The sequence below is a fragment of the Ciona robusta genome, chromosome 14 (assembly GCF_009617815.1).
Source record: "Ciona robusta chromosome 14, ASM961781v2".
Lineage (NCBI taxonomy): Eukaryota > Metazoa > Chordata > Ascidiacea > Phlebobranchia > Cionidae > Ciona > Ciona robusta.
Genome location: NC_143248.1, coordinates 5,013,057 through 5,041,053, shown reverse-complemented (window position 1 = coordinate 5,041,053; position 27,997 = coordinate 5,013,057). Strand labels below are relative to the sequence as shown.

Here is a 27,997-nt window from a genome sequence, read left to right as displayed (position 1 = left end):
ACATGTTATTCAGTCGGGAGCTGGTACAGTGTGTGCATTGAAGGGCGTAAAAATGTATTGTGTTATTTCACACGAAGCCACAAAAAGCGTCTAGACAGTCAGTGGAGCGAAGCCGGTAACTGAAATCCACGGGTTTAGATAAAAAAAGGAAAGACAAGTGAAACAAATAGCTAAGATCACAACTTGCTATCTTCTTGTTGTTTTCTTGCAGCTAGCAGAGTTTCGTATAAGCTTCACGATGGCTGTAAACGTTCCTGGTTTGGTTTCCATCATTGTGTTTTACGTTCTTATTCTAGCGATCGGTATTTATGCAGCATGGAGGAAAAGAAGAACCGGAAGAGGAAACGAGAGCGAGACAATCATGGTCGGGGGAAGAGACATCGGACTCTTTGTTGGAAGCTTTACTATGACTGGTAAGTTTATAAAACTTTAGGAGTTTTTTTGCTCATCAAAAGTACTTCTTTTTCTGACCTATGTGTATTTGATTGCACTTCTGTACGTTTGGCAACGGATGATGTTTGTGTAATGGTATATGTATGTGTAATTCTATCACTTCACCATGCATTATGTGTAGTTGTTAATAAATAAAACCACAGAATACACATTATTGTAAGTGCATTTAACATAATACTGCCCTAAACACTGAATAACAGTTCGGGGTAAGATGCATAAAATGTATATATGGACACCCTATTATATAACATAATGAAAGAATGAATGTTTTATACACCGCGAACTCGCTTACCAGTTACCACGCATTCTATTTTGCTTGTGATTAAATATATTCCAGCTACGTGGGTTGGGGGTGGCTACATAAACGGGACATCGGAATATGTATATACACCTGGCTCCGGACTCCTGTGGACGCAAGCACCCATTGGATACGCTTGCGCGTTAATACTTGGCGGCTTATTCTTTGCGAAGAAAATGCGAAGTGAGGTAAATGGATTAAAAGTATATAAAATACGAGTTTTAAATAACATAGTTAGACGCGGTAAGACGCAGATAACACTATAACACACATTTTCCAACCATGTTACTGTTTATTAAATTAAAGATTGGTGAGAATGGGACTAGGCTATATATAATGCTGTAAATGTGCTTTGTTTAATACCAAATGGCACGAAGAAAGAGAAATGAAAAAATAAACCATTTTACCCCAACCTACCGAATGAAAACATGAACCATTTTACCCCAACCCACTATTTATTTACCAACACCTAGTGTAGTATTCTATTACGCTTAGTATCGATCACAGCCGATGAATACAGATTCAAATGGTTTATTATAAAGTTACACACTTATTCGGTTACAGTATTATTAGAATCCTAATCTATTGTCATAATTTCATACACGAGGCGATAAGTGTTGCACATTAACAATTTACAATCACTTGATGGCGTTAGCATTAAACCAAAACACTACATCCCTCCTTTGTTTAAAATAAACCAAAGGTGTCACAATACGAAATACTGAAATGAAGATGAAAGGTAATACACACATAATTAACGCTAAAGTTAATTAGGCAGTTAAACACTTAATAAGACACTTAAAGACTTTGACACTTGGAAATATAAAAGAGGTAATAGTTTTGTATGGCAAGGTTTGAGTACGTTTAGCACCAAAAATACAAATTGTTAACACATAATGGTTATTCTACTGTTTTCTAAATTACTCATTTTACAGTTATTTACACTAACATGCATTTTTACAATAGAATAGCATGCACACAAACATTATACATTGTACAATGGCGTTACACATCATGCACTATACATTTAGACTTAATCACACACATAATCTTTGAATTTTGCCGGTTTGCGCGAAGTACGTTTCATTTTAACAGGTGTCGCAACATTTTCTGGTTGGCTGCGTACATTTCTCTCTCTTTCTTCTCGACCAGCTGATTCGTGATCAGTCGTTACGTTCTCTCTTTCGTTCTCTCCTTCTTCTCGTTGATACGGTTTAACAAATGTTGAGTTACGTTGAACTGTAACTCCATCTCGTTCAACGATGACGTCTCCTCGGTCTCTCTCGATGACTCGATATGGTTCGTGCTCGAAATTAGTTGACAGTTTGTTTGTCTTGTTTGCACGAAGCAAAACTTCATCTCCCACTCGAATGTTTGATTGCACGGCTCTTCGTTTATCATCCGTGTAATCTTTTCCTTTCATTTTGTTTTTCCAGTCACGATCTCGTATTTCTTCATCACATATGTTTGGTTCACAAGCAATTTCTGGTAATTTTGTTCTCATGTCTCGCCCAAACATCATGTAGTATGGTGTAGCTCCCGTGCTTGCTTGCGGTGTTGACCTGTAAGCTAAAAGAAATTTGTTAAGTTCAGTTTTCCAATTTTTCTTTTCGGCTTGAGCAACTTTAATTGCCTTCATCAGTGTTCGGTTTTGTCGTTCTACTTCACCATTAGCTTGGGGCCATAAAGGTGTAGTTTTCCGGTGTTCGAATCCATTGGTTTGAGCTTTGAACTTGTCACTGAGTTCATAATTGCAACTTCAAAGTATCTGCTGTAGTAATCTACAACTACCAATATGTTATGTCCACTAGGAAATGGTCCCAAAATGTCTGCTGCGCAGTTTTGCCACGGTCCACTTGGCGGTATTGTTCTTGCAATTGGTTCCGGTCGACTGAATTCACTGGTCACTTGGCATCCATGACAGCTTTTGCAGGCTTGTTCTGCATCTTTGTCCATTTTTGGCCACCACACTTTACTGCGAAGTCTATTCTTCGTTTTTACGATTCCTTGGTGTCCTTCGTGTGCCAGTTTGACAACTTGTTTTCTCAGTTCTGTAGGAATAACCAATCTTGTCCCACGTAGTATTAAACTTCCATATGTACAAAGTTCGCTTCTGATAGGTAAGTATCCAGTATATTTGCAATGTGACCAATCTCCAGACTGTATACAGTTCCAGATTTCCTTGAGTTCCGGGTCACGGCTAGATGCTCGCTCTATCTCTTTTGGAGTCAGTGCAACAGGTACAGTAGCAGTTACAATGGCTCGTACATAGTCTCTTGTTTTTCCTTTGTCCGGATTGTCTCCTGTGTTCAATCTTGAAAGTACATCAGCAATGTTTGTTCTGCCTGGTCGGTAAACAACTTTAAAATCATATGCTTGTAATCGTAGAACCCATCTTTCTATCCTTGCGGATGGCTTTGACTTAGCACTGTAGATGCATTCCAACGGTTTGTGGTCAGTCTCCAGCTCAAACTTTCTTACGAACAGGTATAAGTTAAACCTTTCACATGCCCATACGATAGCAAGTGCTTCCTTTTCCGTTTGGCTATATCTTCTTTCCACATCCGATAGGCTTCTCGATGCGTATGCAATGATTCTCCATGTACCACCTTGATATTGAGTTAGAACAGCTCCCAGTCCAACAGGTGAGGCGTCAGTAATAACTCTGGTTGAACAATCTTTCCTAAAGTAAGCAAGTGTTTCTGCATCAGTGATTTTCTTCTTCAATGTCTCGAATGCCTTTTGTTGTGGTGCTGTCCACACAAATTGTACATTCTTTCTCGTCAGATCTTGAATAGGTCGTGCTATCGACGATAAATCTGGTATAAACTTAGCAGAGTATTGTACCAGTCCCATAAATGATCTAGCTTCAGATGCATTCTTTGGAGGTTCCGCTCTTTGAATTGCTCCAATTTTTTCATCACTCGGTTGTACTCCTTGTTTGCTTAAATTGTGTCCGAAGAATGTAAGCTTCTTCATCCGGAATTGACATTTCTTCTGATTGACTGTCAATCCAGCTGTTTGCAGTGTGTCGAGAACTGCAATTAAGTTTCTATCATGTTCTTGCATGTTTCCTCCATGCACAATCAGGTCATCAGCAATATTTGTCACACCCTTACATTTTTTTAGTACATCTCTTATTACTTTCTGGTACTTCTCTGGCGCAGAGCTAAGACCAAACATTAGTCTTTTGTACCTGTAGAGACCATTGTGTGTAACAAATGTTGTAATGTGACGACTTTCCTCATCCAGCATGATCTGATGAAATCCCCATTTAAGATCAATTTTGCTGAAAATCTTGCTTCCATTGACTGTGTGCAATAGTTCATCCACAGTAGGGATTGGATGTCTTTCACGAATGATAGCTGAATTTGCTTTTCTCATATCCACACAAATTCTTATGTCTCCATCTGGTTTTGGAGCCACGACAAGGGGTGAGATCCACGTTGACGGACCGTCTGGAACTTCTTCAATGATGTCCATCTTCAGTAGTTCATTTAGCTTATTATCCACCTTGTCTCGCAGATGAAATGGTATACGTCGTACCGTCTGAGCTATTGGAGTCACCGTTTTATCAATATGTAGGTGTAACTGATAGTTTTTCAATAAACCCACACCAGAGAACAACTTTTTGTACCGTGCCATTAAATTCGGTTCAGGTTCTCCTATTTGATTTACCTTAAAGCTTCGTAGACCAGTCCAAATGACTTGTAGTCTTCTAGAGGCTTTCTTTCCCAACAGGTTAGGTCTTTTCAGATCTACCACGAGAAATTCTTCTTTACTGTGTGTTCCAAGCTCCTTTACCTCGACTTCAGCGAAGAATGATCCTAATATAGGTAATGGTTTACTACCATCATAAGTATATACTTCGGCATCACTTCTAGTCGTTTTAATATTAGTTTTACGTTTCAAATATTCCCATGTCTCTTTATTTAAAATGTTAGGCGTAGCTCCTGTGTCCACCAAAACAGACTTTACCTCCACACCCGCAATAAACAAATCTACTAAACCATCATTGTCTACTTCCTGGTATCGACTCTTGTTTAAGAACACAAAGTTCTTTGTTTCCTTGTCGTCCCCCGGTGGTTCAGCTTCATCGACTTGTTCCGCAAGATTAACTTCTCTTCTCTTGCCTTTTTTCCTTTGCGGTTGTGTCTGCGGTTCCTTGGCATAACACTTTTCTTTTACATGTCCTTTACGCCCACACTTTTCACATGGTTTAAATTTTGCTGGACACTGTTTGTCGTACTTCATATGTCCAGGTTTTCCACAGCCGTAACAGATTATCCTCGATTTCGCCCGTTCCCTTTTTTGAACTGCGTTCACTTGGGGCGGTGTATCAATATGAGCTTTGTCCAACGTATGTATTGCTTCTTGCAGTGTTTCATACTGAAGTGCAATTTCTAGCATTTGAGTTGTGGTTAAATCCTGTTTATCCAGCAACAATGCTCGCAATTTTGGTTCACAATGATGCACAACTAATTCAATAATTCTCTGCTCTTTAGTATCACCAAAACCACACAAGTTAGCTTTTGGACCTAATCTGCATACCCATTGACTCACCGTTTCTCCTGGTAGTTGAGTCATATGGCTGAATTCCCATTTTTCAACTGCAACGTTCCTTTTTCTTCCGAAGTGTGTATTCAGCAAAGTTATAACGTCATTGTAGGATGGTTGTCCGGCGTCGGCATTTCTACCATCAGTCAGCGCCCTTACGAGTTTCTGAACATTTTTACCAGCTGTATACAGCAGCATAGCTTTCTTCCGTTCCTCTCCCGTAATATTTGTTGCTACTATGTAGACTTCGAACTCACTTCTCCATTCCTCCCACAATTCGGCTAAATTTGATGTACGCGCATGCACGTTAAAGTTTGATAAACCTCTTGGCGTTTCTGTATTGCCTTCGGCCATCCTCGTCGCCAGATGTAGTATTCTATTACGCTTAGTATCGATCACAGCCGATGAATACAGATTCAAATGGTTTATTATAAAGTTACACACTTATTCGGTTACAGTATTATTAGAATCCTAATCTATTGTCATAATTTCATACACGAGGCGATAAGTGTTGCACATTAACAATTTACAATCACTTGATGGCGTTAGCATTAAACCAAAACACTACACCTAGGGATATGTGACGATGTTGGATCCACTGCAGCGCAAGCTTGGTCGAGTAATGGGAGCGTTTCTTTATATACCTGCACTTGCTGGAGAATTATTCTGGTCTGCAGCTATATTGGCCGCGTTGGGTTCGTTATAAAAATATCATTTTTTTCCAAAAAACGTTTCAATTTGTTTTTTAAATAACTGCAAAAATTATTTCGTTTTTATTTGTTTTCGTCCATAGAACAAAGTGCGTCACAATTTATTTTTTTTATCTCGCCGAAAAAATTAGCGAAGATCATGTTATTTAAAGAACAAAGAAGGGATATCACTGTCTGCTGCGTTTATGACCTATATATAACAATACTACTCTTTATGTCGATTTATTGTTTTTAATTCATTCTACAATATATCCTATACGGGCGTAAAAGAGGCGTGAAACTTCTCTCAACTAAATCTCTATATAAATACCTTTGATGCTGTCCCTAAACGAGCAAACGCCATTTATGTATCTTTTTAAACAATGTGTTTCTATAATATAATGAATGTATATGGATAAATGAATGAATGTACGAGTGAATGAATTATTATTTTATCCTTGCGTTTCGGGACAGCGTTAAACCATAAGTACTTAAGTTTAAACGTTATATGACACGGGTGTATCCTAATCTTTACACACCGTACAAGTTACCACATACCTAATTTTGCTGATGTATATACTTGTATTTACAGGCGGTACGCTTCATGTTATCATTGATCTTCATATAACTGCAGCTGTAATAGTATCTGCATGCATTGCTGTTGTATACACCATGGCCGGTGGTCTTTACTCGGTTGCTTATACAGATGTAGTTCAGTTGATTTGCATATTCATTGGACTGGTAAGATGTTCCATACTTATATACCATGAACATATATTCTGTTACTTCTGCTACCAAGCATATATATTCTTTTGGTGGCTCATCGTATAAAATGTAATTCATTTCCGACGTTTCGTCTGCCATCCTACAAGACTTTTTCAGGGAAAAAACACTACGTTTTTATAACAGATGGGCCTCTTGAAGCATATAAACTATGCACACCGGTTTAACGGTAACCACTGCGTACGTATTTCATTCGATCTTTGTCTGAGTTCTTGCAAAAGCGAATTAGGATATCGCAATATAGATTAAATGCTCCAATGGATTGGTTTCAGCGCATCTTTGTTTCAAAATATTTCTATATGTTTTAATTATTTTCTTGCGGTTCTTTTGCTTTGTTTGTTATGATGTCGCGGCCGCGTTTGGTTTGTTACGAATCAGTAAACACAAAATTATTCCGTTTTATTGAATTTCAATAAAAACAAGCGAAAGTTTGCCTCCCATTATATTTAATGATGATATTTGTTTAGTGGTTGAGCATTCCATTCGCGTTCACTCATCCTGCTGTATCAGACATCGCCACTACAGCTTACCACTCACCTAACTGGCTTGGTACTTGGGATATTTCGACCACTGGTCTATGGATCGACTCTGCTCTGCTACTGGTAAGCATAAAATCACCATTATCTTGTATTACCGAATGTACTCTCAAATAAATTGTCAGCCATACAATACTAAAATTCCCTTCAAAAGAATTAATCACAGAGTTATATACGTGATAACTCTTTAAGTGAGCACGAGAAACGACTATCGACTTTGCCCAGTCACGCCAGGATTAATTGATCCATTTAACTATTCGTGTTATTCATACATTCGCAGTTATTTGGTGGAATACCGTGGCAAGTTTACTTTCAAAGAGTTTTATCGTCGAAAAGTGCAGGAAGCGCTCAGAAGCTTTCATTCATTGCTGCATTCGGATGTATGTTCATGTCAATACCTTCGATATTAATCGGTGCAATTGCTGCATCTACAGGTAAATTGTTTCTTCTAGTTATACGAGTCAAACATTATTTAAAGATTTGTGAACTATTTTCAGTACCTTCAAAATTTCCAGGCTTTAAAACATACAGCATATATTTTTGTAGTGTATAATATATGAAAGTAAATTGTCCTCAGAAAAATAAAAGTGATGTAAACATGTTACACAGATTGGAACGCAACATCGTACGGCCTCCCAAGTCCAGTTGAAAAAGGCGACCAAGCCAATATTCTACCCATTGTGCTTCAATACCTCACCCCTGTAGCTGTATCATTCTTTGGGCTTGGCGCTGTTTCTGCTGCTGTAATGTCATCTGCCGACTCTAGTATTCTATCTGCTTCTAGTATGTTTACTAGGAATATTTATAACGTCGTCATCCGACCAAAGGTAAGGTTTAAAACTTTGCATATTTATGTTAAATTGGAAAATACTTATTTTTCTATAAACTATATACTGAGACAATATCTTTGTAGTATACCTGTTTACAAAGTTCATACTTATGGCCTGAATCTGAATGCTCGTCTATTGCAAGGGGTGAATGATTTACGTGTTTAAACTTCTATCCTACGCACTTTCTAATCAACCCCGTCTGGTTAAATTGCCGAGACAGTGTATAGGTTGGTCTATACTAGACACCTTACAATCTGGACAGAAAATAGACTAATTTATAAGCCGTTTTCTTTCACTGCAGGCTAGTGGACGTTATAAAACCCTCCCTTTACATGGACATCGTTAGATAAATAGGTATAAGACAGTTATGGCCTTGACACTATAGACCATTATATTTTAAAATGAAAGTCTGGATAAAATTAGAAAAGCAGTTTTGCCAAGATAATAAAACCTTTATTTTAACCCAAAGGCATCGGAGTTGGAGCTGGTGTGGGTAATGAGAGTAGCAATAATATTCATAGCGGCAGGAGCCACTGCTTTAGCTCTTGTTGTGAAATCTGTTTATTATCTTTTCTATCTTTGTTCGGACCTGATCTACGTCATACTTTTTCCACAGGTTAGTTGCAATATTTTTACCATATTAGTTTTAGTGTAGCAGAGAACCAAGGTGTTCCTGTATTATTTCGGCATTGTCACTAAAGATTAGCAATTAAGCCTGCCTCTAAAACAGAGTTGACTCACGAAGTTACGTGCTTGGTAGGCTAAGTAGAGTAAGCGGGCACGAAGTATGCGAAAGCATAACATCCGTGTTAAAACGACTGTCGACCCGCTACGCAAGCCTAAACAAGTTACTTTCAGTATTGCTGACTATATAGTAGGGTGGGGGAAGATGGGACACCTTATAATTCTATTTTCTCGTCAGAATTGGTAGTAAACAAAAAAATTCAAATAAAACCGCATCGTCGCGACTCCCGTAGACCGTTGGTAATTGTTTAAAACACGATCAGGATATTTGGTTATTATGTGCTAAAGGTGTCCCCCCTTCCAATCTGCTATAATATTATGAGTTTTGTTTTTTTACAGTTTGTAAGTGTTCTCTACCTGGACCCAAATACGTATGGATCGATTCTTGCTTTTCTGGTGGGTTTGGTTTTACGACTTGGGGGTGGCGAGCCTGGGTTTGGGTTTCAACCTTTTATCAAATACCCATATGGAAGCAACTTTCCATTTAAAACACTTGCAATGGTATCTTCCATTGTAACTCTGCTGGTTGTCTCTTACTTCGTTCGGTTTTTATTTGTCCGTGGTATAATACCAGCGAGATACGATTTCTTGAAATGCAATCTTGCAAATGGCGGCCGTAGTATTGAGACACATGAGAACAAAGTTGCACGAAGAGATATGGAAATGAGTGGGCACGGTTTACAGAATGAAGGTTACGTGCCCGAAACAGAAGAAAAAACGAAAATGTAATGTTTATGATGAACTGTAAAAAGTAAAGGGCGACATTTATAACTAAAGTTTATATAGTTATTTTTTTAAAAGTAGTAAATTAATTGCTTACCAACGTATGTATTCCTAAACACTTATGCAGTTTCAATTACAACTAAAAGCTACAGAACACGTTGATTTTTCTTCAGTAACTACAATAATTATTGAACATTTGCATACGCTACTTTATAAAGTGCCCAGATCATAGTTTATCTGGTCTTTCTGCACTTACAATTTTATTGCTTACAAACTTGCTTAATATTATATCCTATACCACTCAAGCCAACTTTGTTGAAATAAAGTTATAAAACTTTGATTTTTAATTGCTTTTGTAAATTTGTCTTTCTTGCAAATAAAAATACCAGTCCACAAATAAGATAACTTAAATAAAACTGAACTTACATCAGGCGGGAGGCAGCAATTAAGTGCGTCAGCAAAAAAAATACGGCAGTTTGAACTAAACTGCGACACTTATAATCGGATAAATTACAAAGCAGTTTTTACAACATTTTCGCCAACAAAGCTATCATTCGCCACCCCATGGTCCATTTCTATTTCTTCTGGCGGAACGTCTGTTTTCTTTCGTTCTATTCCCCGTCCTCCGTTTGCGAGATTACATTCAAGGAAATCGTATTTAGCAGGTAATATCCCGCTTACAAATAGATAGCGCACAAAGTAAGACACGACAAGCAGAGTCACCAACGAGGAAACCATTGCTAGAGTTTTATAAGGAAAGTTGTTTCCCCCTGGGTACGGGATAAATGGTTTGAGATTGAACGCAGGTTCTCCGCCACCTAACCGAAGCACTAAACCCACAATAAAAGCGACGATTGATCCGTAAGTGTTTGGGTCCAAGTACAACACACTAAAAAACTGTAAAAAATAAAATTTAGAAATACGAACGCCAGTTTCACTACGTGTATGTACAGACCTGTGGGAACAGAATGACGAATACAAAATCTGAGCTTAAATACCACAAGGCGTATACGGAACCGACTGTAAGTGCTAATACGGTGGCGATAGCCCCCATGGCAAAGATAGAAAACCGCATTACCCATATCAACTCTTTTTCTGAAGCCTGAACGAAAAACAATATCGTTAACAAATGGAAGGTTGTATCGTTATAGTACCGTGGGGAAAGATGGGACACCATTAGCTTATCCAAATATTCTGATCGTATTTTAAATAATTAGCAACGGCTCAGAAGGGTCGAGAGAATACGGTTTTATAATTTCTTGAATCTTCTTTGTTTACTACCAAATAGCATAAAAAGGTGTCCCATTTCCCCCCACCCTATACTACCTACAGAAGACAAAGATAACGCTCACCTTTTGTCGGAATGTGACGTTATAAATATTCCTAGTAAACATACTAGAAGCAGATAGAATACTAGAGTCTGCAGATGACATGACAGCAGCAGAAACAGCGCCAAGCCCAAAGAATGATACAGCTACAGGGGTGAGGTATTGAAGCACAATTGGCAGAATATTGGCTTGGTCGCCTTTAGTAATTGGGTCCGGAAGGCCATAGCCTGTAGCGTTCCAATCTATAGGTAACATTTTTCGTGTTGAAGATGAGTCGGCTTCGGATTTTTGGTTTGTGTTACAAATGCAAATAATGCAACTGCTTGAACTGCTTATTATACATTACAAGACCTAACGATAATTCAAATCCTAGGCTGTCGAACCCCCTGATTAAATTTACTTGCACTGTATTTACTTGATCTTTCACTGGCATATGAATAGTGACGACCTTTGAAATAAAACGGAGTTAGACAGGTAGAACTATATATAAAGTGCTGTGGGGTAAGATGGGATACTGTTAGCACCCAAATCCCATATTTCCTGATTGTGTTTTCAACAACTGACAACGCTATTTTACAGAGGCGTGAGAATACAGTTATTTCTGTAAACATTTTCTGTTTACTTCAAATGGAACAACACAAAAGAACGAGAATACGCCCATCTTACCCCACCCTATTATACCTCATACTTACCAGTACTGGCAGCAATTGCACCGATGAATATCGATGGTGCTGACATAGCAATGCAACCAAACGCGGCCACAAACGACAATATTTGCGCATGAGCAGCACTATCGGATGATAACACACGTTGAAAATAGACCTGCCATGGAATACCACCGAATATCTGAAGAAAAATGCATATTATTGAACTAAGTATAATTTGTTCAAGTTGCCATTTATAAAGAAAAAAAACTATACAAGCGTTTCATCTCGTAAGTAGATAAGAGGTGTAAGAAACAAGGTCCTCGTGTTGTGATTTTAAAAGTTGTCCTGTCACACAGGTTAAAAAATTTACAACCCATCTTTAAAAAAGTAGTAAAACGACGATTTGTTTATACCAGCAGCAGAGCAGAGTCGATCCATAGACCAGTGGTCGAAATATCCCAAGTACCAAGCCAGTTAGGTGAGTGGTTAGCTGTAGTGGCGATGTCTGATACAGCAGGATGAGTGAACGCGAATGGAATGCTCAACCACTAAACAAATATCATCATAAAATATAATGGGAGGCAAACTTTCGCTTGTTTGCATGTTGTATATCAAGTTTAGTAGGGTGGGGAAGATGGGACACCAACAGAATGTAAGTTTTAAAAGTGTTTTCTTTACAATTGGAAAAAATCCAAACGTTTCATGTGAAAAAAGCGTCGTATATAATAACGATTTGTTCTTCGATACTTGGGCCATTTAAATTTAATACAAAGTAACACATGCCGTATATGTTGTATGAAACACACCATATTATAACACACTATCAATGTCTTAAGTACTTACAAGTCCAATGAATATACAAGCCAGTTGCACCACGTCTGTATAAGCCACCGAATACAGACCACCAACCAACGTATACAACACAGCAATACATGCAGATACAATGACAGAGATACGAATATCAAGGTCTATGATCACGGACAATGTACCGCCTGTGACGTATAATAGGATTGTGACGAAATATTTTGATGACGTAATGAAATAGAGCGGAGATTTATGCGAAAACGTGTGCGTTCGTCAACTTATGCTAACCAGAAAAGTATACGCTTATGTTATATGCCATCTATAACATACATGGGGTCTACACTTAACGGTGGTAAAGAAATTACATACATAACTCGAAAGCGGTTGTATGAAATAGAACACCCATGTTATAACGCCTGTTGTTTACACGCCAACCAAGTATAAGTTACACATTCATTCAACAAATGTTTACAGTTTACAAACACACTATGCTGATGCAAAGTGGCAGAAATAACGTAATAATGATATTTACATCGTCAATATTTGGGTGGGCATGAACAGGGTAACCTGTGCCATAGAATACTTGGCTTAACAGAACTTTTACACTGAAATTATAGATAACTACTTCCTATAAACGTTAACTTGTTCGAGTTTCTTTTACGACAGGACGCTACTTAATATACAATTTCCGAATGTAGCTTTTTTACAAACTTTTCATACATTTTTACCGGCTCTAAAAAAAATAACCGGGACATTGATGCATATAGTGGGGTGGGGAAGAGGGAACATCTTTTTATTCAATTGTCTCGTCCCATTTGGTAGTAAACAAAGAACATTCAAAGAATTATAAAACCGTATCCTTACGACTCCTATAGAGTGTTGTTATATGTCTAAAACACGATTAGCATGTTTGGATGTTATGTGCTAAAGGTGTCTCGTCTTCCCCACTATACGTGTTGAAGCAATATCAACTTAAATTTAGTTAAATATTTCCTAAAATAATCAATGCAGGTACGTGAATGCTTACCAAGAGCGGCAAGAATGGCGGCTGACCAGAATATTTCACCCAAGAGTGCTGGTAAGTACAACAGACCCCCCATGCGCCTGCCAAGCTTACGTTGCAATGGATCCAGCATGGTGACGTAACCCTGTGGAAAGAGGGGATAGGGGAATAAATGATTGTAAATTGTTTAATCTCGTGTGGCGGGTAACTGCTGTCGTTATACCAATGGACTCCGCTTACAAGTTACCCGGTATGTTACCACTGCCATATTACACACTTTTTAGCAGCAAAACTAAAAACCTAAGTAAAAGTGTCAAAAACATCGTGGCGACTGAACCCACAAAACAGTATAAAAAAAAATTTTAGTTCAGAGAATGTGTGTTAATTAAGTTTAACAGGTCCTCATATATTCCATGCCCGGTTAAGAAGCCATAGTATCCAGCCACGCGTTAACATACCTGAGTTCGCATTTTCTTAGCGAAAAACAACCCGCCAAGCATGAGGCTGCAGCCGTAACCAAATGGCGCTTGTGTCCACAGTAGACCGGAACCCGGGGTGTATACAACTTCTGCTGTGCCGTTGATGTAACCACCACCTACCCACGTAGCTGGAAATATACATGAAATATTTTTTATGAATGTACAACTTAACATGGCCCGTAAACGGAAAATAACATGGCCCGTAAACGGAAAATGTACAACTTAACATGGCCCGTAAACGGAATAAAGTCATTATATAGCCCGATTCACGAGTGTTCTGTTTCATACATGTCGTGCGCGCTTTCGAGTTACCACGTATGTAAATTTGTCAATTTTATCAGCAAACTAAACGTATAGGATAGGGTGCAGAGAATAAATAATACACAACTACCACTCGTTGTCTTATTTATAACTATGCACGAAAATACGATTATTTCCGGTGAAGCACATAAAACGTGAAACTGTAAAGCGTATTTCATTAACAACTACCTATAATGAATGGTGAAGCGATGGAATTACATGTATATACCATTACATGCGAATAAATGATACACACACATGAAACATCACCCGTTATCAAACGTACAAAAGTGCAAATATAGGCCAGAAAACGAAGTATTTTTGATGAGCAAGAAAAATTTTAACCTTACCAGTCATAGTAAAGCTTCCAACAAAGAGTCCTATGTCTCTTCCTCCGACCATGATTGTCTCGCTCTCGTTTCCTCTTCCGGTTCTTCTTTTCCTCCATGCTGCATAAATACCGATCGCTAGAATAGCAACGTAGAAGACGATAATAGACACTAAACCAGGAACATTTATAGCCATACCAGCAGAGATGTGTTACAACTAGTAAAGCAAATTCAGTTTAAGCATGATATTATAAAAACAGCATTTAAAACTCCCCAAGTCAAATTAGCGCTACAACTATACGCTAACCGGAGCCAAGACAAATAAACGCACGGTTGGTCGCACTACGAGTGCTTTCAGTAAAAAATCTTTACTGCTTACTACCGAACAATTGTCATTGTGTAGAAGGACTATTAAGGACAAACTACCTGCCAAAACAAACATCCTGAAAAACGGGTTTGCTGTTCACACTTATCGGGGTTATCGCACAATATTACACCTCGTTTATAAGAAAAAAAAGTTCATAAAACGAGGTTACACTTTGACAATAATGCTGCTATTTATTATTAATAAACAACACAAAACTATTTATTATTGTTAAACAACACAAACTATCACACGCGGAGATAATGCTATAAAAACACAGAACGTTTCGTTTAAACACGAAACACTTTTCGGCGGCATATTTTCTACCAACTAACAGCAACCTCGGCTATGCATATGCCTCTGTTAGGTCCAAGGTACCCACTTTCGTTACAAGAATATTTTTCACTGTTTGTGCAAAGCAAGCATTGCAACGGCAGACTAATTGGCGACAAAGCGTCGTTTTAAGCAGCGAATTTACCGTTATAAATAAACAACTAATATAAGCGATCGAATGTTGAACTACTGGGTTGACAGTTTACGTCAAGTGTTGGTTGATATCGCGAATCGCGAAACGTGTAGTTAAATAATTTTATACTGGAAAAATCAATATTGGATTTAGAATCTATGTGTGTATCAACTATCAAGTAATCGCGATGAAATCACAAAGTACTACGCCAATATTTACTACGACTGACAGTCGTATGTTCTTTTGCATAAAAATCATAAAACAGCTTATACACAACGGCCATCAAACCCGAGCGTTTTAATTTGTTGGCTAGGTGGCGGTAAATAGCTACTTAGTTTTAGACATCTATGTTACAGTTACGTCCATGGAAACAACCCACGCTTAAATGAAAATGCAAGCAACTGTAGGAAGCTTTTGTTTACAAAGGAACAGACGACGTTCGCGTAGTGTGTCAAGCGCTACTGAGTAATTTACCAATATATTAGTTAAACTTGAAATCAGAAAGCTGGTAATGGCAGTTTAAACGTTTACAAAGAGCGATGTTTCAGTGTGAAAGCAGTAAGATAATGTAAAAACAAGGTTTATTACATCAAGGTAAACGTAGTTTAGTGGTTTCTTATACATGGTACGTCATATGGCAGCCACAATAAGTCACTAGACAGTGAATTACTTTGAAAGCTTTGTTTATACCATTGTGTAATATGATCCTGTTGAATGATTTGTATTAGTATCAGTGGATCTTATTTTTGCCAATAAAGCAAACTAGAGACGTACGGTTTAAATTTTCACTGTATTCGGTATGTTATACGATTTATTCAACCATACGGTCTAAAAATTACTTTATTTTAGGCACTAATGGAGAACCCTCTGCCCTCTACAGATTGAGCTGATGGGCCTTGTTGGTAGTTAAGGGTTATATGAGATTGAGATAGTAGTTAGGGGTTACGTTTGGCAGTTGGCCAATAACGTGGGTGAAGAATTTTAAACCAGCAGATTATTATCTTATCTTAATTATAGGAGATATTGTAGAAATGCATTAGGTTAACTTACGATGGCAAGTCCTGTTGTTAGCTCCCAAGCTTTGAGCACCACCAATAGTTCCTACACTGATGATCAATCTTTCATATATGATGATGATACCATTCACGTGAAAAGCACCATTCCTTCACGATCATATGATACATCTATCTCACAGAGCAATGAATCAGCTGAACAAAGTACTTTTTCATCTTCTAGCAGCACTGTAAGTAAATCAATGGTCATTAGTTACAAACCAGATGCATAAAACACATATTTCTTGGCCATTCTTAATACAACCCATATATTTTACTTCTTACAGCAAATGAAAGTTTCTGAAACCAATCAATACATTTAAAATGAAAATCATGTCTTCCTGCATTTAGTTTGTATTAAAACTGATAAACTATACAAACATGAAGCAACTTACTATTTGGGAGTTGTATTTACAGAGAAGGACTCAGTCAAGTAAAAGTGAAGTTGGTACTGTGATAGAGGAATCATCTGTCCAACAAAGCTCAGCGAGAACATCTGTGTCGTCACCGACATCTTTTGAGCGAAAATGGCTACAAGAACAAGCAGTGTTTGTGGAGCAGCGAATACTTACACTACAGAAACAAAAGAAGAAAAGACTAAGAGATGCAAAAGCTGCTGCTTTAAAACTGGAAAGAACGGTCAGTTGACAATAACCTGCAGGATATTGTAATGGGTGAATAGTTTGTTTGACTGTGTCATATCAGTAAAGATAAGCAGATGTCATAGACCTATGACTGGCATGCCAAAGTCATGACACACAGCTAAATAAATTACAAGTGCTGAGTAGTTTTACTTCTAAAAGCAAATACACATATAATTCATTAAATTAAACATACCGGACAAACTTATGTGGTTTTCTACACAGCTTCCAATGGATATGCTTGCACAAGAGTGGTTCAGTGAAAATGCTGTTACATCGGAGATGAGAGTTTACTTAATTGACAAACTGCTTCCTACCCTTGTATTGGGAGTGGAGAAGGCAAGTTCCTGGTTTTCTATTACTGTGACGAGTGTGACCTGTATGCTTAAATATATTAAGTAGGGCTAAGGGCAACTTAAAGATACATGTTTCGAAATCGTTTGGATTATTAAAAAGATAAACTAATTTTTCCTTAGTTCCTGTTTTAAAGTTCCATTTTACAACACATATCCAGAAATATGGGTATAAAATGACTTGACAAAAAATATAAAAACAAAAATAGATTAAATAGTAATTTATAGATAAGATTGATACAGGCTGTATTACACAGTAGTGATGTAATACTGAATTAAATATGAATAACAGGTTCTACTGGAAGCAGAGAAGAAGGGGTTAATTGAAGGATATAATCCCGATGGTGAAACTTCCAGGAAGTTTAACCCAATCAACCTCCTTGCTCAATATTTAATGAGAAATAATCCGAAGTATTCAAACTTATCGGAAACATCACCGTATATAAGAGGATTGCGTGCGGTTGCTGAAAATCTTAAGAGAGATGTCTTCGATTTAGAGGCAAACAAGTGAGTCTACAAAAGTAGCAGTGATGTTACTATTAGAGATGTCATAATGAAATCATGTACAATACATATAATATACAAGTATACAGTAAAAAGACCTGAATTTAAATTAATACATTCTGCACCACAACAGGCAAGGGTTCCGTAAAAAAGAGCTGAACTTAAATTAATGCACCATGTAACACTACAAGTTCTACAACCAAGGGTAAAAAGACCTAAAAATAACTTATATAGCTGATTAGCTGGCACTGTTGTTTTTACTACTTAGTTTCAACACTATTAAGGTTAGCAAAACTTAAAATGGAGGCACGTCGACAAAGAGAAGCAATGGAAGCAAGAGAGCGACAGAAAACTGAAGATAGATTGCACAGAGAAAGATTATTAAAGGTGAATGCAAGACTTGGTAGTGGTGGACTGGTATCAACCGTACTTTTACCCTTATTATCAGAGCACTTTATAGTATATTATAACCAAGACTCGGTAAACTATGTGTTAATCTTATTTTCTATTTTTAAACATTTATCAGGGCTGGATATAATTAAAGTATAAACAATTTCAGCTCCAATATTCGCAATGGTTGGCTGATTCATCAGGAAGAGTCCAACTACAGTTGATACAAAACGCTCTTTTTTCTCATCTGGAAATCTCCTCACATCTTGCATCAGATAGTGAAAAAGGTATTTTGCAAATAAGAAATTTATTTTATGTGTTTGGGACATTGTATTCTTTATTATTGTACTTCTCTTCATCTCACTTTGCCAATATCCCACACTTTCATTTGCTAAAGATGAAATATCATTTTTCACATTACTATGTCAGTGTTAAAATGTCACTTGAGTGTTGGAAATTGGAATGTCACTTGTTTACATGTGTTTAATTTATTTATAGTTGTGCACTATAGTAAGGAGCTTGAAGCTACAGATGAAACAGGAATTACTTTAACAGAAGCTCAATATGTTGAGGTAAGAGTGTCTTCATTCAAAATACAACATATCTATTATATGTCTAATTTTATAAGTGCTATAGTTGCAGTGATACACTTTTTAACCATTGGTGTCCATTGCAGTATGTTGAGCAATATGTGAATGAAATGACGAGATCTGAATTCTCACAACTATTGAGACATCTTGATCAATGCGCTCTTGCTTTCCGTAAGACGTTTGAGCACGAAGTGTGGAGAGAAATGTTTGTAAAGGTAAGGAATAGTACAAAATTCAGTCTTACCTTGTAAATATTTGTGGCACATACTTACAGTTATAAACAAAACAAATTTTTACCTTTTTCTTGGTTATAGAAAAATGACATTCTGTACTCAGGAGTAGCAAACATAGTTTTAAACAATTGCCATAGCCGATAGTGTATACAATGGGTGATCAATGAACTACACAATCATATATATTTTACTCAAACAGTTGTTTAAAAGTCTTGACAATGAAGAAACAGGAGTAGTTGATCGACATAGGATGTTACATCTCCTTGAAAAGTTTTATGACAAAGTGGATGCAGATTATAAAGAATCACTTAACAATCCAAGAAAATGTAAGATAACTCTGTTGTACATAAACCATGAGGACAGAAGACTAAACCAGATAACTTTGTTGTGATAAGAATGTTATTGCATGAGTTTTACTTGTATACCACATATGGTGATTTAATAATAGTATTTAAAAAGGCGGACATAGTTTTCCCTTAGCATTTTTATTTTTTACTTACCTAACTTTGGCAATTGGGCATATATATATACATTATATAGTATTACATGATAATATTTCCACAGGGCCTGTCATTGAGTTGGAGGAGCTTGATGATCTTTATCCAGACTCCGAGGAAGAAGGAAGTGAGGATACTGTCCTTGTGTCCACAGAAGATATGACATCATCAGACTGGGCATCTGTTCCAATATCTAACTTAACAGAAGAAGAAGGTATGGACTTTATGCTGTGAATTGTAGCAAAGAAGAAGTTTTATAAAAATAAAGCTAACTATAGTTGAATAAATGTGATATATGATTAGATGTATAGAAAATTAGAAAGTAAGCAGTTTAAATGAATGGAGATTACTTATTCTCATTAGTAGTATGTAGTAACTTTGTGGGTAAGATTAAGTGACATTGTCCCAGCATGATGTCAGTCTTACCAACTTTATCACAGGTGCTGTAGCTTCTGATGAAGTTGAAGTTAAGGCTGAACCTGTTGAGCAAGAAGAAGATGAGACACTTGTGGAAGATGGTGGTGATAAGGGGGGAGAAGAAGAAGACAAACTTGAAGAGACAACTGAGCAAGTTACTCCAGAAGAAGATAAAGAAGACAAAACAGAAATAAAAGATGAGGAAAATGTAATAAAAGAAGAAAGTGAAGAAAATAAGGAAACTGAAGATGAAACAGGTAAGACTGGTGTTCTGTTTGTGTTGATTGAGTAATATTTTAGAGTTAATCATTTTATACTTGTATTATATTAAATGTTTTTGTTACAATATTTATTTATATAGTTTCTATTTATGTATTCACTACATTATTTATATACATTGTATGTCTTTCTTTGTTACAGCTGACGACATTGATAAGTTGTCTGCAAAAGTTTCATCAGCTGCAGGAGAAGGAAGCATCTCATCGGTGGGGAGCAAAGAAGGTTCTGTTGTAGCAGAAGAAAAGGAAGACCAACCAGATGCTGAAGATGTAACAACACCACAAACCCAAGATGTTGTGAAAGATGAAGTGACTAGTCCAAAACCAGGAACTCCAGAAGAAACAGTGGAGAAAACTGACGATGATGCGCAGATTGAGAAAGAAGAGAAATTAGAGGTTTCTACCAATGAAGTTGAGGATGAAAAAAGTTCCTCCCAAGATGGAGATGATGTGAAAGATGATGCAGCAAATATTGAAGTGACATCACCAGATGAACCTGAAGTTAAAGAAGACACAAAAGAAGAAGTTGAACCTGTCAGGACAGGTATACGGACAGAACTCATATTTTTGTGGAGTATTATGTATATGAATCTTGATGGTATTTTGTTTCAGCATTTGATGCATCAAAACTTATGGCTGATAATGAAAAAGGAGTTTCTCTAATCACACCGGCTCCAAGCACAGATGGAAGCATGGATGTTGGGCCAGTGAATGTGCAGTTTTCAAAGGTAAAAAGAAACAATAATAAGGTAGCCGTAATAAATTCCCTGAATCTGATCCTAATCTTGTGCTCATAGAGTTGGACAATTTTTGTGTAACAAAATACAGTTTTAGCCCAGATCCTATTAAAGTGGTGTATCAATTACCCCTCATTTAGTGAAATAAAGTAAAATACCTAAACTGTAATGTATCTGTAATTAATTTATTAAGGAGGTGTCCAGACCACCTGTTAGGAAAACACCCTCGTTCACAACAGTCCAAAAGAAGAAGCTCGTTGTACCAGCACAAGATCTGGTGAATGAAGAGTCAGAAAAGGTTTGGGGACATGATGCAAGGATTGGTGAAACATCTGTCATTAAAACTATACCTACTGTGTAAGTTTTAATGGCCTTAACTAATTAAAAGGAAGTATTCTTCATTAACATATATTGCAACTTAAAAACAACTGTTGTTGTTTTTAAATTAAGTGAGAAGACAATTGGAATATCAGAATCCCAAGATGGGGAAAGAGATTCTGAAACTATTGTAACAACCACAGTTGCCGGTGGCTCTGAAGCTATTGTTGTGCAGAATACAGCAGACGAAATGTGTAAGTATTGTAATGTGGGGTTAGATGGGACATATTATCAAAATATCCAGATAGTGTTTTAAACAGTTAGCAACAGTCTATGAAATTCGCGAGGAAAAGAATATATATTCCTTCAATGTTATTTGTTTACTTCCAAATGGGACGAGAAAAATAATAAAAAGGTCTTTCCGAACCCTACTATATTACAATGTTACGCATATGGAAGTGGTGTTTAAAAATTAGTTTCTTTTATATTTTATTTCAAGATGCTGATGACTACTACCCACAACCTATGGAAGTGAAGACCAGGCCAGCCAGTGCGAGTAGAATGAGCGTCACATTTGCAGCGGAACCACTGATTCTACCAGACCGACCGTCAGCAGAATTCTTCTCACATTATTCATCTAGAAGTCAATCAAGGTATATATCTTATCTAGATCTACCAATGTCAAAACAGTATGTATAAGTGTTATGCTGCATAGACCGTAAGGGGTTTTGGTATAGCCAAGAGTGAGTTAGCAAACTCAACGATACATTGTTTTCTTTATACAACTGAAATAGTCAAATCACTGAAAGCAATACATTTATATATCTATGGAGTATCCACCAATAAACACATACATGATAAAGGGCAAAGGCTGAACAGATTAGTCTAGAAATAACATGAAAAAGCTAAAATATACATAGTTCACTTGTTTTGAACTGCACTGTTGAATATGCAAACTTTGTTCCAGAATGACAAGTGTATTTGACGAGAATCAACTTAACCAGGGAAGGTTTGTCACCTTGCTTGATAACTTTGTTTGTGATGAAACAAACCATATTACTGTGGAACAATTAGTCAACTTTATTCATGGTGGGTATGTGGAAACAGAAGAAGAAAAGATGTCAAGATTGGCAAGGGTAAGAATATGGCTATTAGTATTTAAAATACCTGAGTAAACTTATTTCATGACTACAATTTTATACCTTATTCTTAACCTTATACAGGCAAGAAAAGAAGTATTGTCAGCAAAGCACCGGCAAATGGTGGACAATTTATTCAACAAATGGGACAATGATGGGCAAGGACATCTTGATATTGATGAAGTTGAAGATGTGCTTTCAAAGTAAGTTATTTATCATAAGATGTAGCTTTCAATGGAACTATAATGTGGTAATGAGTCAACTGTGGCCTAAATTTCATTCTCCAGTTCTTTCGCCTGCATTGCCATCCTTGGCTGGCATCATATGACCTTACTTAAGAATAGAATACTATAGTTGTCACTAGGAAATATCCAAATGTAAATATGTAATAAATGCAAATGCATTACCTGTTAGGCTTTTACCTGTTTAGTTATGAATGCAAACAATGTACCAACCTAAAGGACAAAGAAATACAAAAGCATTATGACATGTTATAATTAACACTTAAGAGTGTTAGTAGAGCAAAGATAAAGTCTTTCAAAATCTACAGATACAAAGGTGGAATGGAATCATCTGCTTTAAAGAGAGGAAGACAAGCTGTTAGACAACTAAGAAAACATACTCCATATCATGATAGAAGAAGATTGAATAAACCAGAGTTCCATGTATTCATCAACACTGTATGCACAGAAATGAGTGGGGGTGAAGAGGTAAAAAAGGATTTAAGTTTTCTGTTACTTTTGCTACCAGGCATAATGTAAATACACTTTGGCTTATCTGGTATAAAAATGTAGTGTATGATTGACATTTCATCTGCCACCCGACAAGCTTTCATCAGGGAAAAAATTTTAAATTGTTTTGAAAGCTATTTGTATTGAAAGGGGTACTGGTTCGTTAGAAGTAATTCGCCAAACCTAGCCACATTCTATAGCCTGTCATGCAGCTGGATATTACCTGTACAAAAAGGGGTTTAAATTTTTACCCAACTTTTAGAACAAGTTAAATAGTAAGAACTGCAAGTAAATGTATGTAAAATGAACTTTCAGGTGTTTGATGGTGTAGTTGAATATGCTACAACAACAGTTGAACGAACATATGCGGAACGAGTAAGGGGAGATGCAAGAAGAAAGTGGTTGGCCCAGATTAAATCAGCAGCAGAATCTGGTGGCGCATCCATGGACTCTGTATATAGAGCTGTGTTTCAAACTCTGAATAAGGTAGGTGGAGAAGAAATAAGGATTTTAGGGCAGAATTTATAAACAGCACAAAAAAGGATGCATAGAAGAACATATTTGTTCAATGGTGCTAATTATAGTAAACAGAACTGCCTCAAATTTGAATGGAAAGTGAAAATTCTAATTCAAGTTTACCAAATACTGAGCAAACAGTAGACATTGTTACATCACAGGACGCTGATAGTCATGGAAACCAAAAGAAAATGAGCGCCTATGTTGGACTGTTGGAACATAACTTGGTTTACCCACACAGAGGGAATGTTTTACTTCGCTACGTTGCGTGCACCCCTGATAACTCACCTTATATGTTGGGAAAAGCATTCTATGAAGATATGAGAGGAATAAGGTAACATGATAATAATTCGCTTAAAATTAACTTTTAATTTAACAAGTTTACATAAACAATGCAGTTTGTAACTGACTTGCCAATAAAACTAAATTAGACATGATCCACCCTATGGTCCAACTCTAACATCAATTCCTGGGTGTTGGACTAAAGACCAATATTGTATAACTTTTACCCATATAGAATAGAATGTATATATACAATATTAGGGTAAAGGGGCAACTCTGGCTTATACATAGGAACAGGTCTTCTGACGTTACTTACCCTGTGACATAGAATAAAATGGACTAGCCTACCAAATATGCTGACAAATCATCTACTGTTTAGTTTCTATGCTATTCGGCGTGGAAAGTTGGTTCATGTGCCCCGTGTGCAAAGTCATGGTCGAGTTTATTTCTGGAACCCAACTCGTAATGAAGGTGAGAGGGAAGGATCGTTGGTGCTGGTTCCTTTGCGTGATGCACGGCGTCGAACTTATGGGCTTCTTGGTGTGGATAATGTGGAGGATGCAGCAAATGCTGATCGAAGTATTTTCTCTTCTCACGAAATTAATTTCTATCAGGTATATTGTTGTAATTTATTTCATTACAGTAGGATTTGTATTTTGTAATAAATGTTTGTTTGTACTTTTAATTGTTAAATTATATATTTTGCTTAAACATTTGGGTTGAATGAAATTTTATTCTGCATATGTATCTAAACACAATATAATAAACCAGGGTGTTGCCAAGACTTTTTCAAATGCATTCCATCATGTTGACCTGCGTCGAAAGTTGCTTAGAATCATAGATGCAGCAATGTCTTGGGTCCACAGCCGTGCACCAAGAGTACGAACAATTGTTGTCTATTTTGTTGAACCGGACCCTAAGTCTCAAGCTGGGCATGTCCTCAGAAAGATGATGACAGCAGACAACAATACAGGTACATTAAATATCAAATAAATGAACATTTACACCAAGGAGTGTATTCAGGTTGGAGGTCAAGAGGGCCTGGACCTCTCTTTGTAAAAAATATTGCATGAAAACGAAATAGCTATACTTCATTGCGCTCCATAGCTGTTTTTAACTTTTTAGCATGTGGCATAGCCCGTAGGAAAATGTTCAATATAGAGTTGGACCTCTTTTCCATTTTAAATTCCTGGATACTACATTACACTGTTACCACTCACTGTCATCTTATTCTATCAACCCTTTTTACATATGTATAAACAATAAAGCCATGTTTTATTCCAGGGGTTACAATAACACACAGTCGTCCTACACGGCTGTATCGCAAAGACAACTTGTTTCGAGATTATCTTTTCAACTGCATGGAAAACTCAGAAACAACATCAGCAGATGCATATGGGGAGAGACATACAGCTTATCCACTGAGGGATGAAGAAGGAAGATGCCAGGTATTTACCCATATTTTCACTATATAGAATAATAGATACCCAGATTCATTCTAAAAGGATGTTTAAACCTTGCAAAAAGTTGTATGTAAATCAAGCAAGTGTTTTTTTTTACAGTAAACAACCTAAGTCTGGCTTATGTTATGCGAAGGTTTTATGTTAAGTAAAATTAAGAGTTAACTAAACCATATCTTATCAAATATTTACAGTGTGTGCTTGACATCAGTATTGGTAAACTACGGACTCTACCAAGTCATGAAAGAAGAGAAGTTCAAAGAATGTTAAAACTTCTACAAGCTGCAAACCGAGAAGTTATGAAAGAATCCAAGAGTGGAGAGAAAACTGTCGTTCTAGGTACGTTCGTAATAATATAGTGACGCTGACATTAGCAAGAAAATGAGAAGTCACTTGCAATGTACGACTATAGTTAAACTTTAGGTGATGGGCCACCAACTTGGGCCTAAATCCAAGGCACACTAGTGTGAACTACCCAAGGACCTCGCTCAATTAGAAAAAACTTTTTAATTAATATCATACATGAACATACTCTACCACATTGACACTTTTATGTTTGATTTATCCACAGAGGCTGAAGAAAGAGGAACAGATGAAACGAGGGTAGACATCATGTTCGATAGACTTATGCTTACTGATTTAAGAGAGAATGTCAGCAAACTGGACAACAATGTGTTTGCTGAACTTAAAAACTACAAGGTCAGATATTTTTACAACACAACCTTATGTAACCTCAATGATTGGGTTATACTGTTACACTGACACCAAAGATAAATACATGGAATTACACGCACAAGCAAATAACGCTGAAACTCACATTTCCTGCGAATAATTTTAGATTCCTCCAAAGATGATCCACAACATCCTTAAAGCTGTCCTTCTCTTGTTTAATTATGACCCAGAGAAGAACAGTGAACTTGATGATTGGGTCACCTGCAAACAGGTTTGGTTTAACAAACGCAACAAGACTATTTTTAGTATTTCTGGTCATACTACAAATTTGGCTTCATACATATGCTGTATTTTTGGTCATTCAATTGCAACATCGGAACAAGACTTTTTTCATGGATATTCAAACCTGTATTGTTGGTTGGATACAGAATATGCTATAGAGAAAAATGTTAAATCACTGTAGAAAATGTTTTACTGAATCTTCGTAAACGTTTAAGTTTTATATACAAAATAAACTACAGATGGTCACTGGCAAGTTAAGGCAGCAGATACTGACATATGATCCAACATCGGACAAGGAAAATGGAGATACGGAAGATGAAACTGATGCAGTGGTTGAAGCTGTTGGAAAGTTATTAAAGGTGGATCGAACAATCTCTTGCATAACTTTACTGTTTAAAATGTGTTTAACCAGTTAAAGCTGCAAATATATTTGCATTGCCATATACAGCTACTGGTATACTGCTCTGGTATTTCCAATCTTCAACCTCATTTCTTTTACATCAGAAAAAAAATTATATATCTTAAACAGAAGCAAATGTAGTAATGAAAAAAACAGAAGCTAATGTAGTAATGAAATCTATAAACCTGTTTTATAACAGCCACGTACATACAGAATTGTAGCACGAAATCTTTCATAGGCTTTAAGAATTAGCAAAAATAGTAATGTAATGCTAATATAGGACTACTGCTCCAGTAGTTAGCCTTGAATTAATTTTTCATCAAATGAAAAATAGCGTATGCAACACAGTAGCCTAGGTTGTAATAATATTATTCACAGGGTATCGCTCATGGAGCAGTTGGTAGACATGGATCTCGTCCAGCACAGCAGTTGTATAACTGGGCATTTGTTTGCTTATCACTTATTGAACATGCACGGAAGATGAGAGCTAATGAAGGACAACCTGCTGTTACTCCAGTTACATCAGCAAGCACCAATGCTACAACAGAAAGTGGTGCGGAACAAAAAAGTGAGGCTTACTAAAAATGAGAGGATTTGGGAAAAGACCTTGCTTAAATTCATAAAAAATTGAAAATTTTATGATTTAGAAAATGACCTTGCTTAAATTTATGTAGGAAATAAGTAAATTTTTAACTGTAGAAAGCAATTTTTAGCCAGCTGCAATTATGGTTGAACTTTTACCTATAGTAGTCAAACAATTAATGTTTTTATCACTGTATTTTTACAATAAATCAAATTTATATTTAATTAGGCTACCTGACAATTTATATAAACAGCTGTAAATATTATAACTTGTAAAACGTCAATAATTTTACCTTTAATGCTTTGACTTACCTTTTATTTGTGTTACCACTCTTAATCTTCGTTTGCACAAAAACTAGACTTCCTATTTCCACCATCTGTATATTTTAAACTGTAATTGTTGATCATGTATATTCACTATATTGTATACAACACTACTACTTGTGTTTATATATATACTTTAGTTTGTACAAACCTATTCATTTTAAAACCGTCTAGCCTTGACGGTTGACGATACAATTATAATTTTGAGCAAGATAATACAACGTAAGTATTACAGTTCGAATTGTTTTTAAGTTTTAGGTATACAA

The 27,997-nt window shown here is 36.6% G+C and overlaps 3 protein-coding genes across 6 annotated transcripts; 2 read left to right on the top strand and 1 right to left on the bottom strand.

Annotated features, from left to right (window-relative positions):
* Position 1: 1 nt before the first annotated feature.
* On the top strand, positions 2 to 9,960 carry LOC149725285 (high-affinity choline transporter 1-like). Of its 2 annotated transcripts, XM_089892923.1 has the most exons (9): positions 4 to 413; positions 791 to 939; positions 5,883 to 6,003; positions 6,590 to 6,738; positions 7,248 to 7,382; positions 7,597 to 7,750; positions 7,926 to 8,143; positions 8,616 to 8,762; positions 9,230 to 9,960. In XM_089892923.1, exons 1-9 carry the CDS (start codon positions 239 to 241, stop codon positions 9,617 to 9,619), a joined length of 1,638 nt encoding a protein of 545 aa, XP_089749049.1. In that variant the 5' UTR covers positions 4 to 238; the 3' UTR covers positions 9,620 to 9,960. The 2 variants fall into 2 exon arrangements, with proteins under 2 accessions (XP_089749050.1, XP_089749049.1); XM_089892924.1 differs by lacking the exons at positions 791 to 939; positions 5,883 to 6,003 and having other exon boundaries at positions 2 to 413.
* On the bottom strand, positions 9,417 to 16,525 carry LOC149725284 (high-affinity choline transporter 1-like). Of its 3 annotated transcripts, none has more exons than XM_089892927.1 (10): positions 16,384 to 16,525; positions 14,525 to 14,641; positions 13,854 to 14,002; positions 13,420 to 13,540; positions 12,432 to 12,580; positions 12,002 to 12,136; positions 11,634 to 11,787; positions 10,966 to 11,183; positions 10,569 to 10,715; positions 9,417 to 10,510 (listed from the first exon to the last, which is right to left on the bottom strand). In XM_089892927.1, exons 2-10 carry the CDS (start codon positions 14,574 to 14,576, stop codon positions 10,124 to 10,126), a joined length of 1,512 nt encoding a protein of 503 aa, XP_089749053.1. In that variant the 5' UTR covers positions 14,577 to 14,641; positions 16,384 to 16,525; the 3' UTR covers positions 9,417 to 10,123. The 3 variants fall into 3 exon arrangements, with proteins under 3 accessions (XP_089749053.1, XP_089749054.1, XP_089749052.1); XM_089892928.1 differs by having other exon boundaries at positions 14,525 to 14,623; positions 16,384 to 16,518; XM_089892926.1 differs by lacking the exon at positions 16,384 to 16,525 and having other exon boundaries at positions 14,525 to 15,070.
* LOC149725283 (EF-hand calcium-binding domain-containing protein 5-like) lies at positions 15,683 to 27,968 on the top strand. The gene is made up of 29 exons (XM_089892894.1): positions 15,683 to 16,576; positions 16,803 to 17,024; positions 17,252 to 17,365; positions 17,672 to 17,886; positions 18,168 to 18,270; positions 18,443 to 18,560; positions 18,772 to 18,845; positions 18,950 to 19,078; positions 19,296 to 19,422; positions 19,661 to 19,807; positions 20,034 to 20,267; positions 20,431 to 20,832; positions 20,901 to 21,016; positions 21,219 to 21,382; positions 21,476 to 21,597; positions 21,843 to 21,996; positions 22,311 to 22,479; positions 22,567 to 22,685; positions 23,033 to 23,192; positions 23,529 to 23,699; positions 23,891 to 24,063; positions 24,391 to 24,625; positions 24,783 to 24,984; positions 25,296 to 25,459; positions 25,666 to 25,810; positions 26,043 to 26,170; positions 26,310 to 26,414; positions 26,665 to 26,784; positions 27,204 to 27,968. Exons 1-29 carry the CDS (start codon positions 16,385 to 16,387, stop codon positions 27,405 to 27,407), a joined length of 4,728 nt encoding a protein of 1,575 aa, XP_089749020.1. The 5' UTR covers positions 15,683 to 16,384; the 3' UTR covers positions 27,408 to 27,968.
* The last annotated feature ends 29 nt before the right edge of the window (positions 27,969 to 27,997 follow it).

Bases quoted from the DNA above. Each gene is read 5' to 3' on its own strand.
- LOC149725285 (XM_089892923.1), top strand. From the start codon at position 239: ATGGCTGTAAACGTTCCTGGTTTGGTTTCCATCATTGTGTTTTACGTT. The intron at 940-5,882 runs GTAAATGGATTA...CACTACACCTAG, and splicing joins CGAAGAAAATGCGAAGTGAG to GGATATGTGACGATGTTGGA. The intron at 6,739-7,247 runs GTAAGATGTTCC...ATATTTGTTTAG, and splicing joins TTTGCATATTCATTGGACTG to TGGTTGAGCATTCCATTCGC.
- LOC149725284 (XM_089892926.1), bottom strand. From the start codon at position 14,699: ATGGCTATAAATGTTCCTGGTTTAGTGTCTATTATCGTCTTCTACGTT. The intron at 14,003-14,524 runs GTAAGGTTAAAA...GTATATTTCCAG, and splicing joins TGGAAGCTTTACTATGACTG to CTACGTGGGTAGGTGGTGGT. The intron at 12,581-13,419 runs GTAAGCATTCAC...TATACGTCACAG, and splicing joins CGCCATTCTTGCCGCTCTTG to GCGGTACATTGTCCGTGATC.
- LOC149725283 (XM_089892894.1), top strand. From the start codon at position 16,385: ATGGCAAGTCCTGTTGTTAGCTCCCAAGCTTTGAGCACCACCAATAGT. The intron at 21,383-21,475 runs GTAAGTTTTAAT...TTTTAAATTAAG, and splicing joins ATTAAAACTATACCTACTGT to TGAGAAGACAATTGGAATAT. The intron at 22,686-23,032 runs GTAAGTTATTTA...CAAAATCTACAG, and splicing joins GTTGAAGATGTGCTTTCAAA to ATACAAAGGTGGAATGGAAT.